The following is a 17,918-nucleotide window of genomic DNA, read 5'->3' as shown; positions in this document are numbered from 1 at the left end:
TTAATTGTCGTCTCACTAGCATAAAGTATATATATATTCGTGAGACGTTAAACTAATAGATGGATAGGTCGTCAAATTACGTATCATGTCGCAACCGAATAGAATCTTTCAGGGAGATGCATTTGGTCCGCGGGACGTAATTACCCATCAATGAAGTAGAGAATTTCGAATATTTTTTTTCATGAAGTGTATTGTGTAATACATTTTGCTGTGTAATTGTTAAATGTTACTAAAGTGGACAATTTGTGCGTCCCCCTTAAAAGTTCCGTATTTTTTTTAATTAAGCATAGATATAGAGTAGAACTACGAAGGAGCAGACAGTGTCTCTTTGCGAAAAAGTAAGTCAATTTACATAGGCTTGGTTTTACTGATTATGTATGCATTTTTACTTTACGTTGTTTCGAAAAAAAAGAAAAGAAACATCGGGTATAGGTTTTCGACATTACGTTCTTACGCGACTTTCTGAGCTGCATTAGCCATATTTTATGATTAGTAGTTGGCAACAGTGCCAAAAATAAAGTGAAGTGAATTGTTTTGTATCAAAAAGTAAGCGTATTTGTATTTTTGTGGATAAATACAGTCAATGAATGAGTAGTAGTTAGTAATCACTGTCAGCGTGCAGTTTATATTTAGACATCTCATTGAATATGATGAGTTGCTTCCTAGCTAAGCGGTTAGCGTATTTGTCTTTGTGTGGGAAACCCGGGTTCAATTCCCACGGGAACATGTGGTTTGGATCCAACGTGAAGTTGTGGGTCCGTGTCTTATAGCTTACCTGATGATTGGGACGCTAAACCCAAAATCAAATCAAATCACTCGAAATATTTGTTTAAAATTATCCTGCAGTTTCACTATACGGATCCATAGAAGTAGTAGTAGTAGCAGTAGAAACGGGTTAGAAGGCCCGCAGGAGTTCGTGAGTTCTGTTCGTAACATCAAATGGGCAAATTAAAGACTTCCCCAAAATTTTCCATACATTTTACAATTTGTGGGTCCGTAACTTGTCCTGCAAGAGATTTTTGTTGAGCGACATGAGAAGACCGCACTTATAAGTAAAGTTCAGTGAAGCTACTAGAAATAATTGTTTAAAAAAGTCAATTCTCACGATTTGCATACAAATACACAGCGGGAATATTGAGCAAAAATTAGACTAAAAAGAAAAAAAATGTCGCAAGTACTACAAAAAATCACATATGCTATGTAACCGATCGAGGGAAGGGCGAGAGAGGTGGGCTTTGGTAGACATGTATCCGAAGGGAGCTGGACCTTCAGCGAATGTCGGTGTATCCGTAAGTACAGGCTGTGAAACCATGTGTGTTTGCAGTCATACGAGAGTTCCTGAATACTCTTAACGGGTTCACTCGAGCAGACGGTTCTACCAAATAGAAAATTGATACGTAAGATACAATGTGAAACAATCTTTGTAAAGGAACGAGAGTGTGAATATAAATAATTACTGTCAGTGCCCAGGCTATTGAAATGAATTTTGAGAGGCAGTGTAAGTATTGTACGCGTAAGTGTGCTCTTCCACTATCCTTGTTTATATTCATACGCCTCGTTGTTTATATGTATGCGCCTGCCTCACTACCGCTCGAGCCTCCTGCTGCGATCCAGGGCTAACTCGGTTAGACAGAATTCATGCTATTAGTTGCCACCTAGCACAAGTTGGTTCATGTGTTTATGCACTAGTTTTTATGCCATACGTCCACGTTGCATTTAAGCTGAGCCCTCCTGAGGTCAATGTGCAAGTAGTTTATGGACATTTAATGCATGCTCTGCTAAAAAAAGAAAAAAAAAAAAGATATGCCCGAAAATGTAAGAAATATGCAAAATGTGGTAGAAACGTCTGCTCGAGTAACGCTCGGTTTACTCAGGATGGCCAAGTTTAAAAGCAGTGAGGATGGGATATATGGCATAAAAACTAGTGCATAAGCACACGAATCAACTTGTGCTAGGTGGCCACTAAAGCGCGAATTCTATCTAACCGAGTCAGGCCAGGGGGGCCCGAGCGATAGCGATGGATCGCATCCATAGGAAGCAGGCGCGTCAGCGACGGGGCGTATGCACATAAACGAGGGTTGTGGAAGAGCACGCTTACACATACAATACTTACACTTCCCATCAAAATTCATTTCAATAGTCTGAACACACAGTAATTACTTATATTCACACCCTCATACCTTTACAAAAAGTGTTTCATATCGTATTTTACTTATAAATTTTCTGCTTGCTAGAATCGTCTGCTCGAGTAATGCCTTCATAACTGTTTCTAACAAATTATGCTTCACTTGTAAATAAAGTACAACTTTTGTAATTTGTGCAGAAATACTTCGCTGGCGGTCCTCCTGATGCGCTCGTGCCCTGACTTGGTTAGATATTGTTTGTGCTTTTTAGTTGCCACCTAGCAGAAGTTGGTTCGTATTCTACGCACTAGTTTTTATGCCATATGTCCACACCATATTTCGAACAGTAATCACTACCAAGTGTGCTAGGGTCACAACCCAGTATTTTGAGGGAGAAACTAAAAACTATTCCTTTTATTTGTGTATTTTCGTCTGCTCCGGCGATACAGCAGTAATGCCATTATATCTAATGCAGTCACCTTACATATGCAAACACTTATTTTAACCGCAGTAAAGCACTTGTAACGATTTTATACTAGAAACTCTACACTTGTAAACATAAAATACAGTTGTATTACTTACTACTTAATCCTGCCGCCTGCAGAAATTACGTTATAAACTGTTGTTTCGATGTAAACTGTTGAATTTTATCAGCAACTTTTGCAAAATGTGATGTCGCTAAACTTTACCAGCAGCGTTGTCAACAGATGAGGGTATAATTAACATAGTTTTGTATGCGATGTTCGGCATAGCATACTCATAGTTTTACGTGTTCTCGGTAAGATGCCCATAGTATACTACCTTGTATTTAAAATTTTTCATGTACGACCGTCAAGAAAGCAGTTACATGAATCAGTACGTAATATGGCGAAGTACCCGTGCCGAATAAAGCATAGTGTTAAGAGTATCAAAGCAAGATTTTGTCTACTATCCTGAGATTATTATTATTATTATTATTATTTGGTGGACTATTAAATATAGATAGTAGATTAGTGGGTTCGCTAGTCGATTAGTTTAGCGTCTCTTTTTCAGCATTGAGACTGTTTAAGATGTGAACCTACAGTTGAAGGTGGGATCCGTAATGCGTTATAATTTTTCAAGCTCTAGTGCTGGCTTACCGAAGACACGCGCGCTAGGCAATGGACCAGCAGGGAAGATTCTATTAACTTGGGTCACATTGTTATTTTCTAAACTGAGTAACAGCAAGTTAAATACATAAAAGTACCAGGAAAAATAATGAGTCGAAATACTGAAAATAAATAAATTAAAATTATGGTAAATGATGTGTTCATCATGTTTACTATCCTTCTGTACTTGAATCAGAAAAATGCACTGAGCACTACCATAACACGAAACAAATAGGTTTATTCTGTTTTGCATGTAATAATGCATCATCTATTTTCTAGTTCCGTTCACTATTCAGAAAGTCGAACTCAGATATTGCCCAATAACCTTCTTGGAACAGGTTCCGGGTTTATTCCGTTAACCACCGCCAGCTTTTCAATATGGCAATAATAACTTATGAATGGGTTAGGTTAGGTTTTTTTTTCTACATGGCAGTGGTTTTGGTACAACGGGACTTACCGGAGCTTAACTCCATGTTGCGCATTACTATAAGCTTCAGCATTCATCCTGAAGCTTCTTATATGTAATTCACGGTTAAATGAATTACGCGAAACCACCGATATGAGATATTGATTCCTTAAGTAGAGTAGAAGCAATGAACCGCAAGAAGTGCAACTATAAAAGTTGGAACGTTTAGGCAAACGTTGTCCGAAGAAAATTAACTCCAAAAGTAAACTAGTACTACTCGAATTTTCGAGATATTGTTTATGCCGTTTATTATGGGTATTAATGAAATATTTGAATATAAATCAAAATTGGAGGATTCATATTTGAGGAAATTGTCATAAAAAATAAATAAAGAAAAGAAAGAAAGAAAAAAAAACGCATCCCTAACAGGAAGCTACCCATTGTGAATATTTTCGTGACAAGCGATTTAAGACTCTTTATAGGGTTATTAATGAAATATTTGTGAAATATGAACAAAATCGACTGATTTGTTTTGGAAAAATTATCCGGGAAGAACTCACTCCCAAGAGTAAATTAATCCTTGTATATTATTCAGAAAAAAAAAAAAGCTATGCCACATTGTCAGGTTATTAGTGAAACATTTACAAGTAGTACCGGTATGTCCGTAAGGAGTATGTGTACCATCGTTAGGAAGAGATTACAATCTGCTAGTTAACACTGTATTTTGTTACATATACAGTATACAAATAAGCCCATCTTAATTATTATTGGAAACGAATGACCCTTTTTGTCATCACAAAAGTTGCTTTTTGTCTTTTCTCAAAAACTACACATTAGAATTTTTTTCCTCAAGCACGTAATCTTGTTCACTCGATGTGATCTATTGTGTATGCCTTATGCTTAGATAATATTTTGGATCAACAGAAATTAAAATTTTATATTTTATAATAATTTTAGGCTATATCTCATGAACAAATTGTGATGTTGTTTTCTTAATATCATAATGATGAGCTTAATGAAAGTATAATTCAATATCAGTTTCACTTTAGTAAATTAAGTGATTCTCGTACGGCATCGATTTTTAAGTTTACAAATTAATTAGTTTTTCTCCTTTTCCTCGTAAACTACGCTTGAGGTTCCTACACGTGCATATATTTTTCTTTAATTCAATAAAATATATCGATTGATGTATGTCTCGTCTTTGGATATTTTGTTTTCGTTAAACTCTAATAACACTGTAGAATTTATGATATATCAACAACATTGCCTATTTTTGAAAAAAACCGTCTCGGAAAAATTCACTCTCGAAAATAAACCACGCCTAATGGATTTTTAAAGGAGAAACGAGTCACACCATATTGTTAGGTTGTTAATTGAATATTTATTTATGAAGGATAAAAAGACAGCGTGAATGGTTTTTGAGGAAATCCTTAAATCACCCCAAGATTCGACTACACATTATGAATTTTTTTTGAGGACAAATGAGTTGTCATATTGTCAGATTATTAACTTATATTTCTATTTGTTTATGAAATATGAACAAAATCTCTTTAGTCGTTTTTGAGAAAATTGTCCGAAAATAACACATCCTCAAGAGTAACTACCACTTCTGAATTTTTCTCAGAAAAGTGGCTTATACCACAGTAAGGAGTTATTCATGAAATGTAAACAATATCGTTATAATAGTTTTTTTTTTTTCTTTTGAGAAATTCACTTTTTTTCTTTGTTTACACCTTTCAGTAAACTACATTATTTTGGGAGTTCGAAGAAAATTCTAAAAACGTTTCTGGGGAAGTGTTACAGCAAAGGTTACGTTTCAAATTTGATGCGGATACGTTGAACAAGATAGCTTCGAGGCAAATGCACATACATTGGAACTAATGAATGGACAGACGGACAATCTAGAAGCAATTTTTCGTCTTGGCCATGAAACATGTAAATCCGTTAAAATATCGAATTAGTTTTTTCCACGATCGCCACACCTTTTTCCTCTCCTATCGCTCCTCAAAAGTAAAAGACGAAACCCTGACTAACGTATAAATTTTTTCTTTGTCTATATTCTGTTGACTTTTTAAAACTAAAGTAACCTACCAAAAATTTTCTTTAAAAAATTATAAATTTTGCCAACTAAACAATATTATTTGAAATTCCAGTTGCCTGGAGCTATTTCTAGCGCTAACCTCACTAACCTACATCATTTGTTTAACGACAAATCAATATTTAAAATCCCTTCTCAGAGATCGAACAGCAGCAAATGTACAAATGGACGATTACATTATCTTCTAAAAATAACAATATCCGATGTTGAGCGTGGATTTACGCTCAAACTCCCTTATATTTTGAGCTAAATGCAATTAATGCTCACATTTTTCAAAATGCATTAGCGCATGATAAAACTCACGCAGAACGAGCGCGCTTAAATGAGCTAGCTCATTTACAACCTTAAGTTAGTGCTGTTATTCATATTCTTTGAAAGCATTTAAAACAGAAAGTCATCCCTCACAGCACTTTGACTTTGAAATAATCTTGAAATGAGCACTCCTATTACCAACCTGAAGTTTTTTTTTTTTTTTTTCTAGTCGTACATATTCTTTTTGTGGATAACAAAAAATAATTGTCAGCATGTTTCACTCTCCTGTGTCCTCAGTCAAAAGACTTTGCAAACATTACAAATTCAGTCCTTTCCACAAAACACCCCACAACTCAATCAATCAGCAGGATCTTCACAAAAGCTTGCAGGCACTGTTGGTTCACAATTTAGTGAATTTGCTCTCTTTGCTTGCCTGTTGAAATCTCAACTGTGAATTCAAGTGTCCTCCCTTTTATATGTTAAGGCAAATGCAGAATTGTCTGGATGGTTGTACAAAGTTTTGTTGCACTCTGGAATAATCTGGATGGTTCCAGATTGTTCTAGAAGATTCTGTTACACACTGGAAATATCTAAAGGGTTTCAACTTTCCAGGAGATCTTTCATCATTTGAAAGGTTCTATCCAAAGAAAATTGAGAAGAAAAATATTTCACCAGTTCCGACTTTCTTACTTTTATTCCATCACATTGAGCGCATTGGTCCAAGACTGGATTTTTATAAAACCATTATGAAAAATTCCTGACCATTGGCGTGTTTCTCCTTTTCAGACTATATACAGGGTGTCTACTGATACTGGAAATGCTTGAATTATACTGGAAATTAATTTTGATATTGGAAATATGATCCACATACTGGAAAAATCATGAAACTGGTAATTTGTCAACAATACTGTTTTGTAATTGTTTTAATAGTCTTAGAAACAATTTTGTATTCATTGAGATTGTAAATTTTTCCAAAGCAAGAGTTATATTAATTTTGTAATTAGACACTTAAAACAATGGGTGGAGTAGAGGGCTGTGAGGGGAGTTGGAAAGCCCTTTTAAAAGTTTTAAAAATCATTCGTATTTCAAAAACTTCCAGGGTAACTAAATTTATTAAAAATATTCTTTTGATGGTAAAACAATTACAAACCTGAAATCATCAAGTGTATTATTATTCCTAAAGAACTTAAAAAAATATATATATATATATATCATTGTAATAGGTATTGGAATTTTACTGATAGTTATACTGAATATACTGTAATTTTGAAAATGAAACTCAGTATATAGTACCCTTAGAGATACTCCTGTACAATTTTCATAATTTCTGAGATTGGTGTTTCTGAGACAATAATAACAATAATAATCTTTACAATCATGACATTAGGCACAGGAGTTAAAACGTGAATATTTTTATAAAGCCAGTTTAACTCAAAAGTGGAAGTTTTCCTTTTCATGAAATGTAGTACTGTGTGGTACTAATCAACAGTAAAAGATTAAAATTTTTGAGTTTTCTGTTTCAAATAAATAAATAAATAAATAAATAAAAAATAAAAAATAGAAATAAAAAAATAAAAATAATAAAGCTATAGCGCGAGAATTTGAACAAGCATTTTCAAAGAACATAATTTGAATATTGCCTTTCATATTAAACAAAATATTTCGAACCTTTCCAGAGCATTTTAATATTATGTAAAACCTGGCGGCATGATTCATTTTTTTTTCTTTCTTTCTTTCTTGTCCTGAATTTTAGCATCTGTTAAGTTCAGTAACACCTGACAAGGAACCCCATAAGTGCGAGGTCGCAAGTGCAGTCTCTAGTAAGGCTCATTTGAAAGTGTAGCGTGAACAATGATGACAGGGAAAATAGCTGCTAATGACTCACCACGTGCATCAGGAGGGCGACAGAAAATACGTGTCCGGGAGGTGAAGAGTGCAGTACACACCTTCTATGGGATGTACGTATTACACTTCACAAAATGGAAATCGTTGACATTCACGAAATGTTCAAAACAAATCATTAACTTGCACAATGAACATATGCAACAGTGATCACAAACGTTCGCACCATCAAGATCGAGGGCGAACTCCTTGGGAGTTACAAAACGTTCAGGGCGTTCAGCTAGGTACCCACTGTTAAAGAATGCATATAGAATCATATTGGTGTAACAGGTGCCATCACATTCCATCAGGTCTCATCTCCCTGTTATACCAATGTGACCTACAAAACTTAGAAAAGTCAGAGAATTTGTGGGAACCCTGTCAGAATCGAGGGGGCCGCGGTGGATAATGGTAGAGCGTTCACCTCTGGTGCGCGGGGTCTTTGGTTCGATCCCAGCTCGCGCCAAATGGATGGTGTACAAACACCGTGTGCATGGGTTTTCTCGTTCTCCCGTTTTCCCCCACTCTTTATTCCACCGTTTCTTTCATTTCTCATCATCATCATCTCTCCTTTAGCCTGGCCAGCATAACCATGGAACGTAAAACGAAGATTTCAGTTCATTTCATTTCCTGCCTGAATCGATATAAATTATGTCAAATATAAAAACCAATTTTCAAAGTTTAACGCATGCATAGCTACAAATAAAATTTCTTTTCAAAATAAAATTTTGAATTCTAAGTTTCTACACTAAATTATGAAAATCTTAGAACATAATTATATTATAACAAAATATATACATGGCGCACCAAAAGCATGTTAGTTAACTGAAGTATCAGCTACTGTCCATTACGGTTTTATAATAATCTGATGTCGAGATTGATTATTAATGAGAGGCCTCTTTTCACTACTTTAGCTTTCTGAACGTAAAATTGGAAAAGTTTGTTCTCGCTGTATTTTTTGTAACATTGAAATAGATGGTAGGAATGTTTTCCTGAGAGTTATTTTTACAGGAAAACTGTTTGGAAAGTTTACGTGCGAAACCATGTAGTGTACCAAAGAATTACACTGGGAAAAACTTCAGGTGCAGATTCGAAAATGGTTCTGAAGATTTGTGGGTTAAATATGTGGAACTACCGTATATCTCTGTAGTTTGGGTGGAGATCTAGGTAAGTAGTTTAATTACTCTGGTATGGGAATTCACAAGTTCCTTCATGCTCTGCTCCACTTGATCGTGTTAGAAGAAACTCGAGCCCACGTGTTACAGAAGAGGGCCAGAAGGCAAAGAACCTAACTTAATCTACCCTAGCGTAGCTTAACACGCCTCTCTACTAGCTTGTATTTTTTTTCAAAGGTTGAAAACTTGACATTTGGCCCTCTTCTGCAACACATTACCTGAAACTCGTAGTTTTATATCAGTAAATTTCCTGTATGTAGTTTAACATATGTATATTATTAAAAACAAAAACTCGCCTTTGAAAGCAAGTTAAAAAGGTGCAGTAAAAGTTTTTACAAATTCAAGACTAAAAGCAAAATGACTAAGGAAACAAGTGATAATATGCAGTCATGACAGGCAGACAGGTGATAGCGTAAATAGCTACATCTATTAACGTGGCTGTTTATTATTAGGAATTAGTATGACGTACAGAATGTAGGCCTGATGACACATGCGCTGATTCAATATAATTGTTTGTTTAGGTGTTTATAACCTCCATTTAAATTATTATTGTTAATTCTTTCGGTGTTACAGACTCTAGGTGAAAGAAAGTTTTAAAATTCGTTTAAAATCCAAAAAATGCATTTTTACTAGATTTATTTAATCGATTTGCACCATTCCTCTAATCCATTAAGAATGTTTTGATTCCCAGTTAACGTATTCGTCATAATATTGTTTGTTTTGTTTTGGTTGACTGAGTTCATAGTTTTAGTACGATTATGTCGTAAATCGTGGTTTATATCTTAGGATTGTGGGTGATGTAGCATTTATGCATTAAATGTGCGTTTTCACTGTGTGAAGTGACTAGTATGAAGGACTTGCTTATGCATCATTTGTGATTGGTGATGCTGAGCTTGTTTTATTTATTTATTTATTATTACTGTCTTTCTTTGGTCTGACTTTCCAGACTTAAGTAGAATAGTATAAATATTTTGATCTTTTTTATTTATAATGTTCTATTTTTAACACGCATATGTAGAGTGAGTTAGTAGTATTTTAGTTATATTTTTGGAATGAGATCGCTGGAAATGAAAGTAGGAGGAATTATTCTACGTATTACAATCTTGTGTATTGATTGTATACTCAACGACTTGGAATTAGTTCCTTTTGTTTTAAAATCCTTTCTGCTTATACGTTTTAGTTTTTTTTTCTTTCTTTTCAGAAATATAATTATTACTGTCGCTGTTCTTATCACCAATTTTAAAGTTTTGTTTGATTTAGGGACTTGTTAAATGTAATTAATTGTCGATCATATTGAAACACATTATGATAAAGTATTTCTCACCTACTAGTGTTCCTTAATCAAATTTTTTATCGAATATTTCGAGTAATACGTTCAAGCTCTCCTTCTCAGGGACAAACACAGGGTTATGTTCTTTTTCACAATAACATGTTCACATTTTTGCGTCAACAATGAAAATTTTTTTTAAAGAACGATTATCCAAATTACTGTATACAGCAGTCAAGAATATATGTACAATGTCAGTACACTGACAACCCTACTAATACTTATATATTTCAGGCAAACTCAGGAATGCGTCTAAATATTCATTAATGCCCATCTTTTGAATGGAAGCCGGTTCGTCAGCGGCTTTTATATATATCCGTTAGATATAGATATATATCCGTTATCAGTTAGATCCTTTAGTAGTCATTTTGTCCAAATTTGTTACTCCACAAAGAAATATTGTTATGTAAGTAACTCATTAATGTGGGCGACGTACTTCGATCTAAAGTAATAGAGGGCAAATAATATATAATAATGTAAGTGTCATTACCATGTAATTCTTTGTAAGATAGCATTGCCCACATTTATACCTCGAATAGGTTACTTTCGAGATGTACTGTGTTGTAAATGACAGTAAGAGCAAAGAACCGCTTTTGGCGCTTTAATTATGTATCACTTGCCTGATTTTGCTTCTCATGCTTGTTTGTAGGTCACAAAGAAGTCCTCGTCTGCAAGCGTAATTGAAAATAAATAAAGAAAAAAAATTGCTAAGAAAATTAGGGATTTTTAAAAAATAATCCGAGTCAGTTTTATCGAAAAGACTATATTCACATTCGTTAAATATTAAAGTGATAGTTTTCGTTATTTGTTACACTCACTCGTATTATATATATATATATATATATATATATATATATATATACCTTTAGTGCAGTTATTTATTCCTTAACTAATATTTCAACTTAACAATGGTGTTGAAATCTTCTAAAACAATTAGCTCAGACGATGACTTCAACACTATTGGAAATGGAAATATTTGTTGAGGAATAAATAAAATGCATTAAAAGGTATTTTTTTTTAAATTGTATACTTACTGGGGAAGTACATGAAGTGGTACGCGGGGATCTGCAAGTATTATATATCATTGGAAACATGGACGAAATAGGAAGCTATGATGTAATTGTTTCGAGACGCGGTATATATAGGTTTGAAGCGGTATGTTAGCTAAATACGAATCTAACATCAAATGTTTACAAATTAAAATGGCGGATACAAATTACAAAAAAAAAAAAAAAAAAAAAAAAAAAAGGTATGAATCTAAAATTGGGTATATAGATACATTCAACGGCGCTATGAATAAATCGGATACCAAAAAATATATAAAATTCAAAATGGGGGACAAAATGCAAAACCCTGCTATGGAACTGAAAGCAAGTAGATAAAGATTTTCGTGATCGCGGGGTACGAATCCAATACTAAAAGTGTAAAATGCAATATGACGCATCCCATATGGCAGACAAAATGTGCAAAACTACAGAGTGGACGCATATGTATCGAGACGAAACTAGGCTTCGCCTCGATTTAGAAAAGCACATCACGGTCTCGAATTAGAGACAAGATCGAAACTACTCTCGATGTCAGTACCATCCCTACTACGGAGAGGGGACATTTGTCATACATATTTCTTACAAGTGTACACGGCATAATGTGAAACAGGAAAGACAGTTATGGAAGCATAACGATTTTTTAAACACCCACTTTTCACTGTCACTGTTCGGATCTTCAGATGGCATCTGCCAATAGTCGCAACGTACCCTACAGGCGCCATTCTTGTGCGATATTACAGATGTAAAGTATAGTCGATGTGAGCTTTTCAACGATATATAACACATGCCGATCCCCGCGTATCTCTTCGGGGGCGGGGGAGAGAGTTGGTAGTAAAATATTGTCTATGATTGCAATCTGTTCGTATCATAAAACTTTCATATGCGCTACAAAACCTGCCCTGCATTCTGTGCCTCATTTCAGCATGATTGTATAGCAAAACACGCTCCCTGTTTATTGTGAAACATCATCTACCCCTATTTGCTCCCCTTATGTACTATAGGTATTTTTCTACTATATGTCTAAGAATAACATATGTCCGTTCTGTACATTTTTTTTTTTTTCATTTTTCGTCTTCCACATTGGAACTGTCATATTCCATTTTGCACATTTTACATTCAATTCGTACTCAGCAACTACGAAAACATCTACTCAATTTCAGTTCCATAGCAGTGTTTTGCATTTTGTCCGCCATTTTGAATTTTACACTTTTCGGTATCCGATTCATACATAGCGACGTCAGGTGTCTCTATATACCCAATTTTAGATCCATACCTTTTTTTTGTAATTTGCGTCCGTCATATTGATTTATAACATTTGATGTTAGATTCATATTCAGGCACCTTTCAAACCTATATATACCGCGTCTCAAAACAATTAGCTTCCTATTTTGTCCATGTTTTCTGGTGTTTCGGAGCGTGCCTTTTTCTGATTTTCAAATGGTCGCCACGCCCCGTACAGGCCCCATTCAAGCGAGATATTTCACATGTGAGGTATACTCGGTATGACCTTCTCAACGATATATAACACATGCAGATCCCCGCGTACCACTTCATGTACTTCCCTAGGTAGATATTGGACTTCTTTCCACAAAACAAGATCACGTTAGTGATGAACATGTAGAATGGTACCACTAGGACATGGCAACATTTAAAAAGAAGTTGACTTTATGGATCGTATATCTGAAGTGTTGTACTGTAATTTGTTATTTCTTAGTATATTTTTGGTTGTAATTTAAATATTTCTATTTGTGACTAATTCTTTACGTTTGTTTATTTATAGATATGGTATTGAAATACTGTACAGAAACTGCAAGTACATACTTTCGAATATTCTCAAGAGTAAGATTGAAGACCATTATTTGGATTATCCTTGTGTTTATAATCTTGGACTACTTCGGAGTATTCACGCACCTGTTTGAGGCAGACTATAATTCAGACTTCAGTTATCCTTTAGAAGGTGATATCAAAGCGTATGTGGAACAGCTTAAAAATGGAGAAAAACCTAAAGTTTCGCCTATAAATGTTTATAATTATACTCTTCTTTCTAAGTGTAAAGAAAAGTGTGCGGAAGAGGATGGCTTTGCTAAGTTAAGACTGGTGTATATAATAAAATCCGCAATGTATAATTTTGATAAGAGGTTAGCAATTCGACATTCATGGGGATTTGAGAAAAGATTTTCCGATGTACCGATAAGAAGAGTATTTCTTTTGGGGATCAGTATGTTTGACATAGATCTTCAAAAAAGAGTTGAAGAAGAACAGATGAAATTTGGTGATATTGTTCAAGCTGAATTTATCGATAATTATTATAATAATACGATTAAAACTATGATCGGTTTCAGGTGGGCTATGGAATTTTGTCCTAATGCGAAGTTTTATATGTTTAGTGATGATGATATGTATGTGTCAACGAAAAATGTTCTCCGTTTTACAAGGAACCCTACAAATTATCCTGGCTATCTAGAAGATCCAGTGTTCAGCTTAAATGCAAATAAACGCTTAAGAAGGCGATCATTAGGGTCAAGTGAAGAATTGTTCTCAAAAAATATTACTAATATAAGGAAAGGTGACCAAAGCAAAGCAGCGCAGACATTTCTGAGTGTTAGTACTAGAAAACTAAGTCAAGTGATGGATTTTGAACTTCCTGATGATGTGAAGTTATTTGCGGGATATGTTTTTGTTTCTTCTCCCCACAGACATAAGTTAAGTAAGTGGTATATACCCCTCGAAGAATACAAATTCCATTTGTGGCCTCCTTATGTTACTGCTGGAGCATATATTTTGTCAAAAGAAGCATTAGTTGATATGTATTATGCAAGTATGTACACAAAACATTTCAGATTTGACGATATATTCTTAGGACTTGTTGCAAAGAAAATTGGTATAGAACCATATCATTGCGAAGAATTTTATTTTTACAAAAGAGAATATGATGTTTTTGGCTACCAATACGTAATTGCGTCTCATGGTTATGATGACCCTAAAGAGTTGCTTGAAGTGTGGAATGAGCAAAGAAGTGCAGGAAACGCTTGAAAGTTAAATGAGTAGTTATGTTTTAAAGCAATGTAATGATAAAAATATCTTTGTCACATTGTTATTAGCTTAATAATAAAACTGATTTATATTATGCCGTACATCGTGACCTAGAAGGGAACAGATGAGTTCTTAAAAAAATGTCACAGGATAAATATACAGGCATATTAAAAGCAGTTCTATTATTAAATTCTAAAATAATGTTCGGCTGCCGTACTACTGAAAAGTGTCCAACTTCAGGAAAGGAGAATGTAGACGTGTTTAGAAACAGAACTTCTAATACTACTTGATAGTAGAGATGCAAGTGCTCGGAAAATCCGGCCAAGATTTTTTGCCTGGCAAATTTTGGGCATTTTAAAACATTTCAAGTTTAGTGGCAAAATAACAGTACGTTCCATTATGATTTTCCCATTCGCCTGTTTATTTCAAGAGTGGCTCAACTCAAAAATCGCCCTTATTGACTTATGGGCAGAAAATGAAAGGTAATATTGATGTCTATCTCTCGTAAAAATGTCACAGATGTGCTTCCAAAACTGGGCACTAGAGAGCACTTTGTGTCGTTCTCGCGCCCATTCGTTTTCATTACGTTTCGAAACTGAAAAGTTTAAAATTTTGAGTTATGCCATGCAGATTCGATATATATATATATATATATATATGATGCCATTAAACCACGCCTCGGAATCTGGACCTCTAGTTCCCGACAGTCTCGTTGAGAAGAAATAGTTTTAACTCCACTGCGTATTGGACACAGTCATTTGACTCATGCATATCTTTTATGTGGTGTAGGAGCTCCAGAATGTGTCTTTTGTGGGGACCTTTTATCTATTCGTCATCTTCTTGTCGGTTGCCCCTCTCTGGCCCGGCATCGACAACAATACAAGCTTCCAGAAGACTTGTACTTGCTCCTAGGTGACGACACTTGTTTTCTCCAAGGACTGCTGCTATTTTTAGAAAAGCTTCAAATTTTACGTGCAATTTAATTTTAACTCGTGTGTTTTTTTCTTGAATTTTAATTAACTTATTCCTAATTTTGGTATTGTAGCTTGTGTCTTTGATTTGTTTTTATGATTAAGTCAGGTCTTTATATGGGTGCAAAAGACCTCGCCGTTTGCTCATCCGAAACAAATCTCTAACTAACAAGATGTTAGCAAGACAAGATTTTATACAAGAAAAAAGTTATGTATATTTGTTACTTGATTTTTAGTACTTTTTTCTTAGCTGCCAGATTGCATTTAGGTAACAAGTAAAACAAATATATATCAAGATATCTTCTAGGAACTTGATGAAATGGTTAGACAACTGAAACAACATTTAAGGTAGTAGCAGGATAACGTTCACTTGCTGGGAACCATTGCAATGCCAGTTTGAAAACTAATCAAGACAGCCAACCAGCCAGCCCTGGAATGATAAGTATTCGATGTTGTAAACGCGCTTTTTAAATTGTAGAATCAACCTGACGAAAACAAAAGTTCTAGCTACTTGAATAAGAAAGCCATAAAAAAAGTCAAAAAAAGGGAACTTTTTTTTCTTCAGAAAAGCCGTTTTTTTATGAAAAGAGAAAAAGAACTCTGCCTCTAAAACCCGGCTTTTTTGCATCTCTACTTGATAGTACAGTTTTAATGAGCAGAGGAACTATATTTACTTCTAAATGTATATAGAGTACCAACAATCAAAAAATACGCAGTTTGTAGAAATTGACATTGTAGCACACTGAATGGAAACACAAAACCATGAAAATGAAATAGAACCATGCATATGGATTATATAGTTGTTTTTCTAAAATGTTCTTTTTTATCGCAGAGTAATCCCTTGTTTTTGCTTGGTTCTTTCTCATTTTGATTAAATCCACTATGGTTTGATTCCGTTATACAGACGAAACAAGTCATTTGTAAACAGATTTGAAGGTCGATGTGTAATAAGTTGAGACGCATATTGCAAGTGTTCTTCGTGACTTACTAGCAGATCCTGTTTTTTACTTTCAGACAACATTTCAAGCTTCCTTTTCTTTACAATAGCTTCCAAGATATCTTTTTTTTAGTATAGTTAGTATTACTTCTTAAACAAATAAATCATCATCGATGCGTTTTATTTCATCCGCTGCCGCTAGATATGTTTACAGTTTAACGGGAAGCCGTCAGTGACTTAATTTAATCCCTCACCAATCTAAATATTAGTTTCTTTATTTTGCATTTCACTGTAAAATCTTGCGCAACCAAACACTTAATTATTGTTTCCCCTGAAATTTGTTTCCAGACACGGAGGTCTGTTATACACGATAGAATAAATTCTAGGAATTCTCTTACGAGTTTCCTTAAGGGTCTTCACTACAACGAAATTAAACTGCCGTTAATTTTAGAGTTTTTCTATAATATTTTCAAAAAAATCGAAAAGCAGAAACGTAGTAAACTAGAAAATACGATTTTGATACCTTTACTACAATTCACCTATCTGCTTTTGGTATGCCGCTATTTACAGAACCCGCAAAAACTGTTAAATCTATCTACAGTTGCAAATCCAAAGCAGATAGATGAGTTGTGATAACGGGTATCACATGCAAAATCGTATTGTCTAGTTCAGTACGTTTCTGCTTTTTGAACATTTTTATTTGTTTTGAGGGTATTACAGAAAAACTCTAAAATTAGCGGTAGTTTAATTTCGCTGTAGTGAAGACCCTTAAGGAAAATGTTATAAAAGATCTTATAGGAAATCTTGTCTTTTCGTGCCATACACTAAAGATTTTCCTTATTACAACGAGTAACATTACCAAGTTTTGATCCATAATCCATCGCGGTAAAAATGCCACTTGCTGCAGAACATACCCATTAAATTGGAAAGAATCTGCAATGCAGTTTCTCGAGATGTCGTAAAATAATAATAATGCATAACTTTACTTGCTTTAAGTGATTCTCTAACACATTCTACGGAGTTATTTTCTTAGCGCATGCTCAAGTAATTGTGTATAGAGTGATGTTTATGTACTTACTTCATGCAGTTCTATGAGATGTCGTCAAGTTAAAAAAAAAAAAAAAAAGAAAAGAAAAAAAAAAGAAGCTACATACATGGTAAACATTTACTCGTTCCGTATCCGGTAAGTATTGACATCACTGTGAATGCGCACTAAGCGATTACAGCACACCCTACATGAACTTACAGGAAACAAGAAGGTGCTTCTCTGATTTTAATGCGAATCTCGATACTTTATGTGATGGTAAAGAAAGAAAAAAAAAAGTACAATTATTGCCGATGTGAATTACTAATTCATAATGCACTATTAAAGTAGTTTAAATGACTGTAGTATTATTCCTGAAAAATGAAATGAAGTATCTAGTTTTATGTCCTGCCTTTGTGCAATGTATGCAGCGTTCTCTTCGGTAAAATTCGACGCTAACGCGCTAAGAAAAACTTCTAGGACATCCTCACAAGTACACATCCCACCAATTGCGTATA

General features: G+C 34.5%; 1 protein-coding gene across 4 annotated transcripts; it reads left to right on the top strand.

The window, feature by feature from the left end:
• Positions 1-212: 212 nt before the first annotated feature.
• Positions 213-15,999, top strand: brn (beta-1,3-galactosyltransferase brn). 4 transcript variants are annotated; one of them, XM_081745562.1, is made up of 2 exons: positions 213-338; positions 13,216-15,999. In XM_081745562.1, the coding sequence occupies exon 2, from the start codon at positions 13,218-13,220 to the stop codon at positions 14,466-14,468; it is 1,251 nt and encodes a 416-aa protein (XP_081601688.1). In that variant the 5' UTR covers positions 213-338; positions 13,216-13,217; the 3' UTR covers positions 14,469-15,999. The 4 variants fall into 4 exon arrangements, with proteins under 4 accessions (XP_081601688.1, XP_081601686.1, XP_081601694.1 ...); XM_081745560.1 differs by lacking the exon at positions 213-338 and adding an exon at positions 424-546; XM_081745568.1 differs by lacking the exon at positions 213-338 and adding an exon at positions 1,142-1,289.
• Positions 16,000-17,918: the final 1,919 nt, after the last annotated feature.

This window comes from Thermobia domestica, chromosome 2 (genome assembly GCF_964235325.1).
Source record: "Thermobia domestica chromosome 2, izTheDome1.hap1.1, whole genome shotgun sequence".
Taxonomy (NCBI): domain Eukaryota; kingdom Metazoa; phylum Arthropoda; class Insecta; order Zygentoma; family Lepismatidae; genus Thermobia; species Thermobia domestica.
The sequence above is the reverse complement of the archived record's forward strand: the minus strand, read 5'-3'. Positions and strand labels throughout refer to the sequence as shown.

Coding starts and splice junctions, on each gene's coding strand:
- brn (XM_081745562.1), top strand. CDS start 13,218: ATGGTATTGAAATACTGTACAGAAACTGCAAGTACATACTTTCGAATA.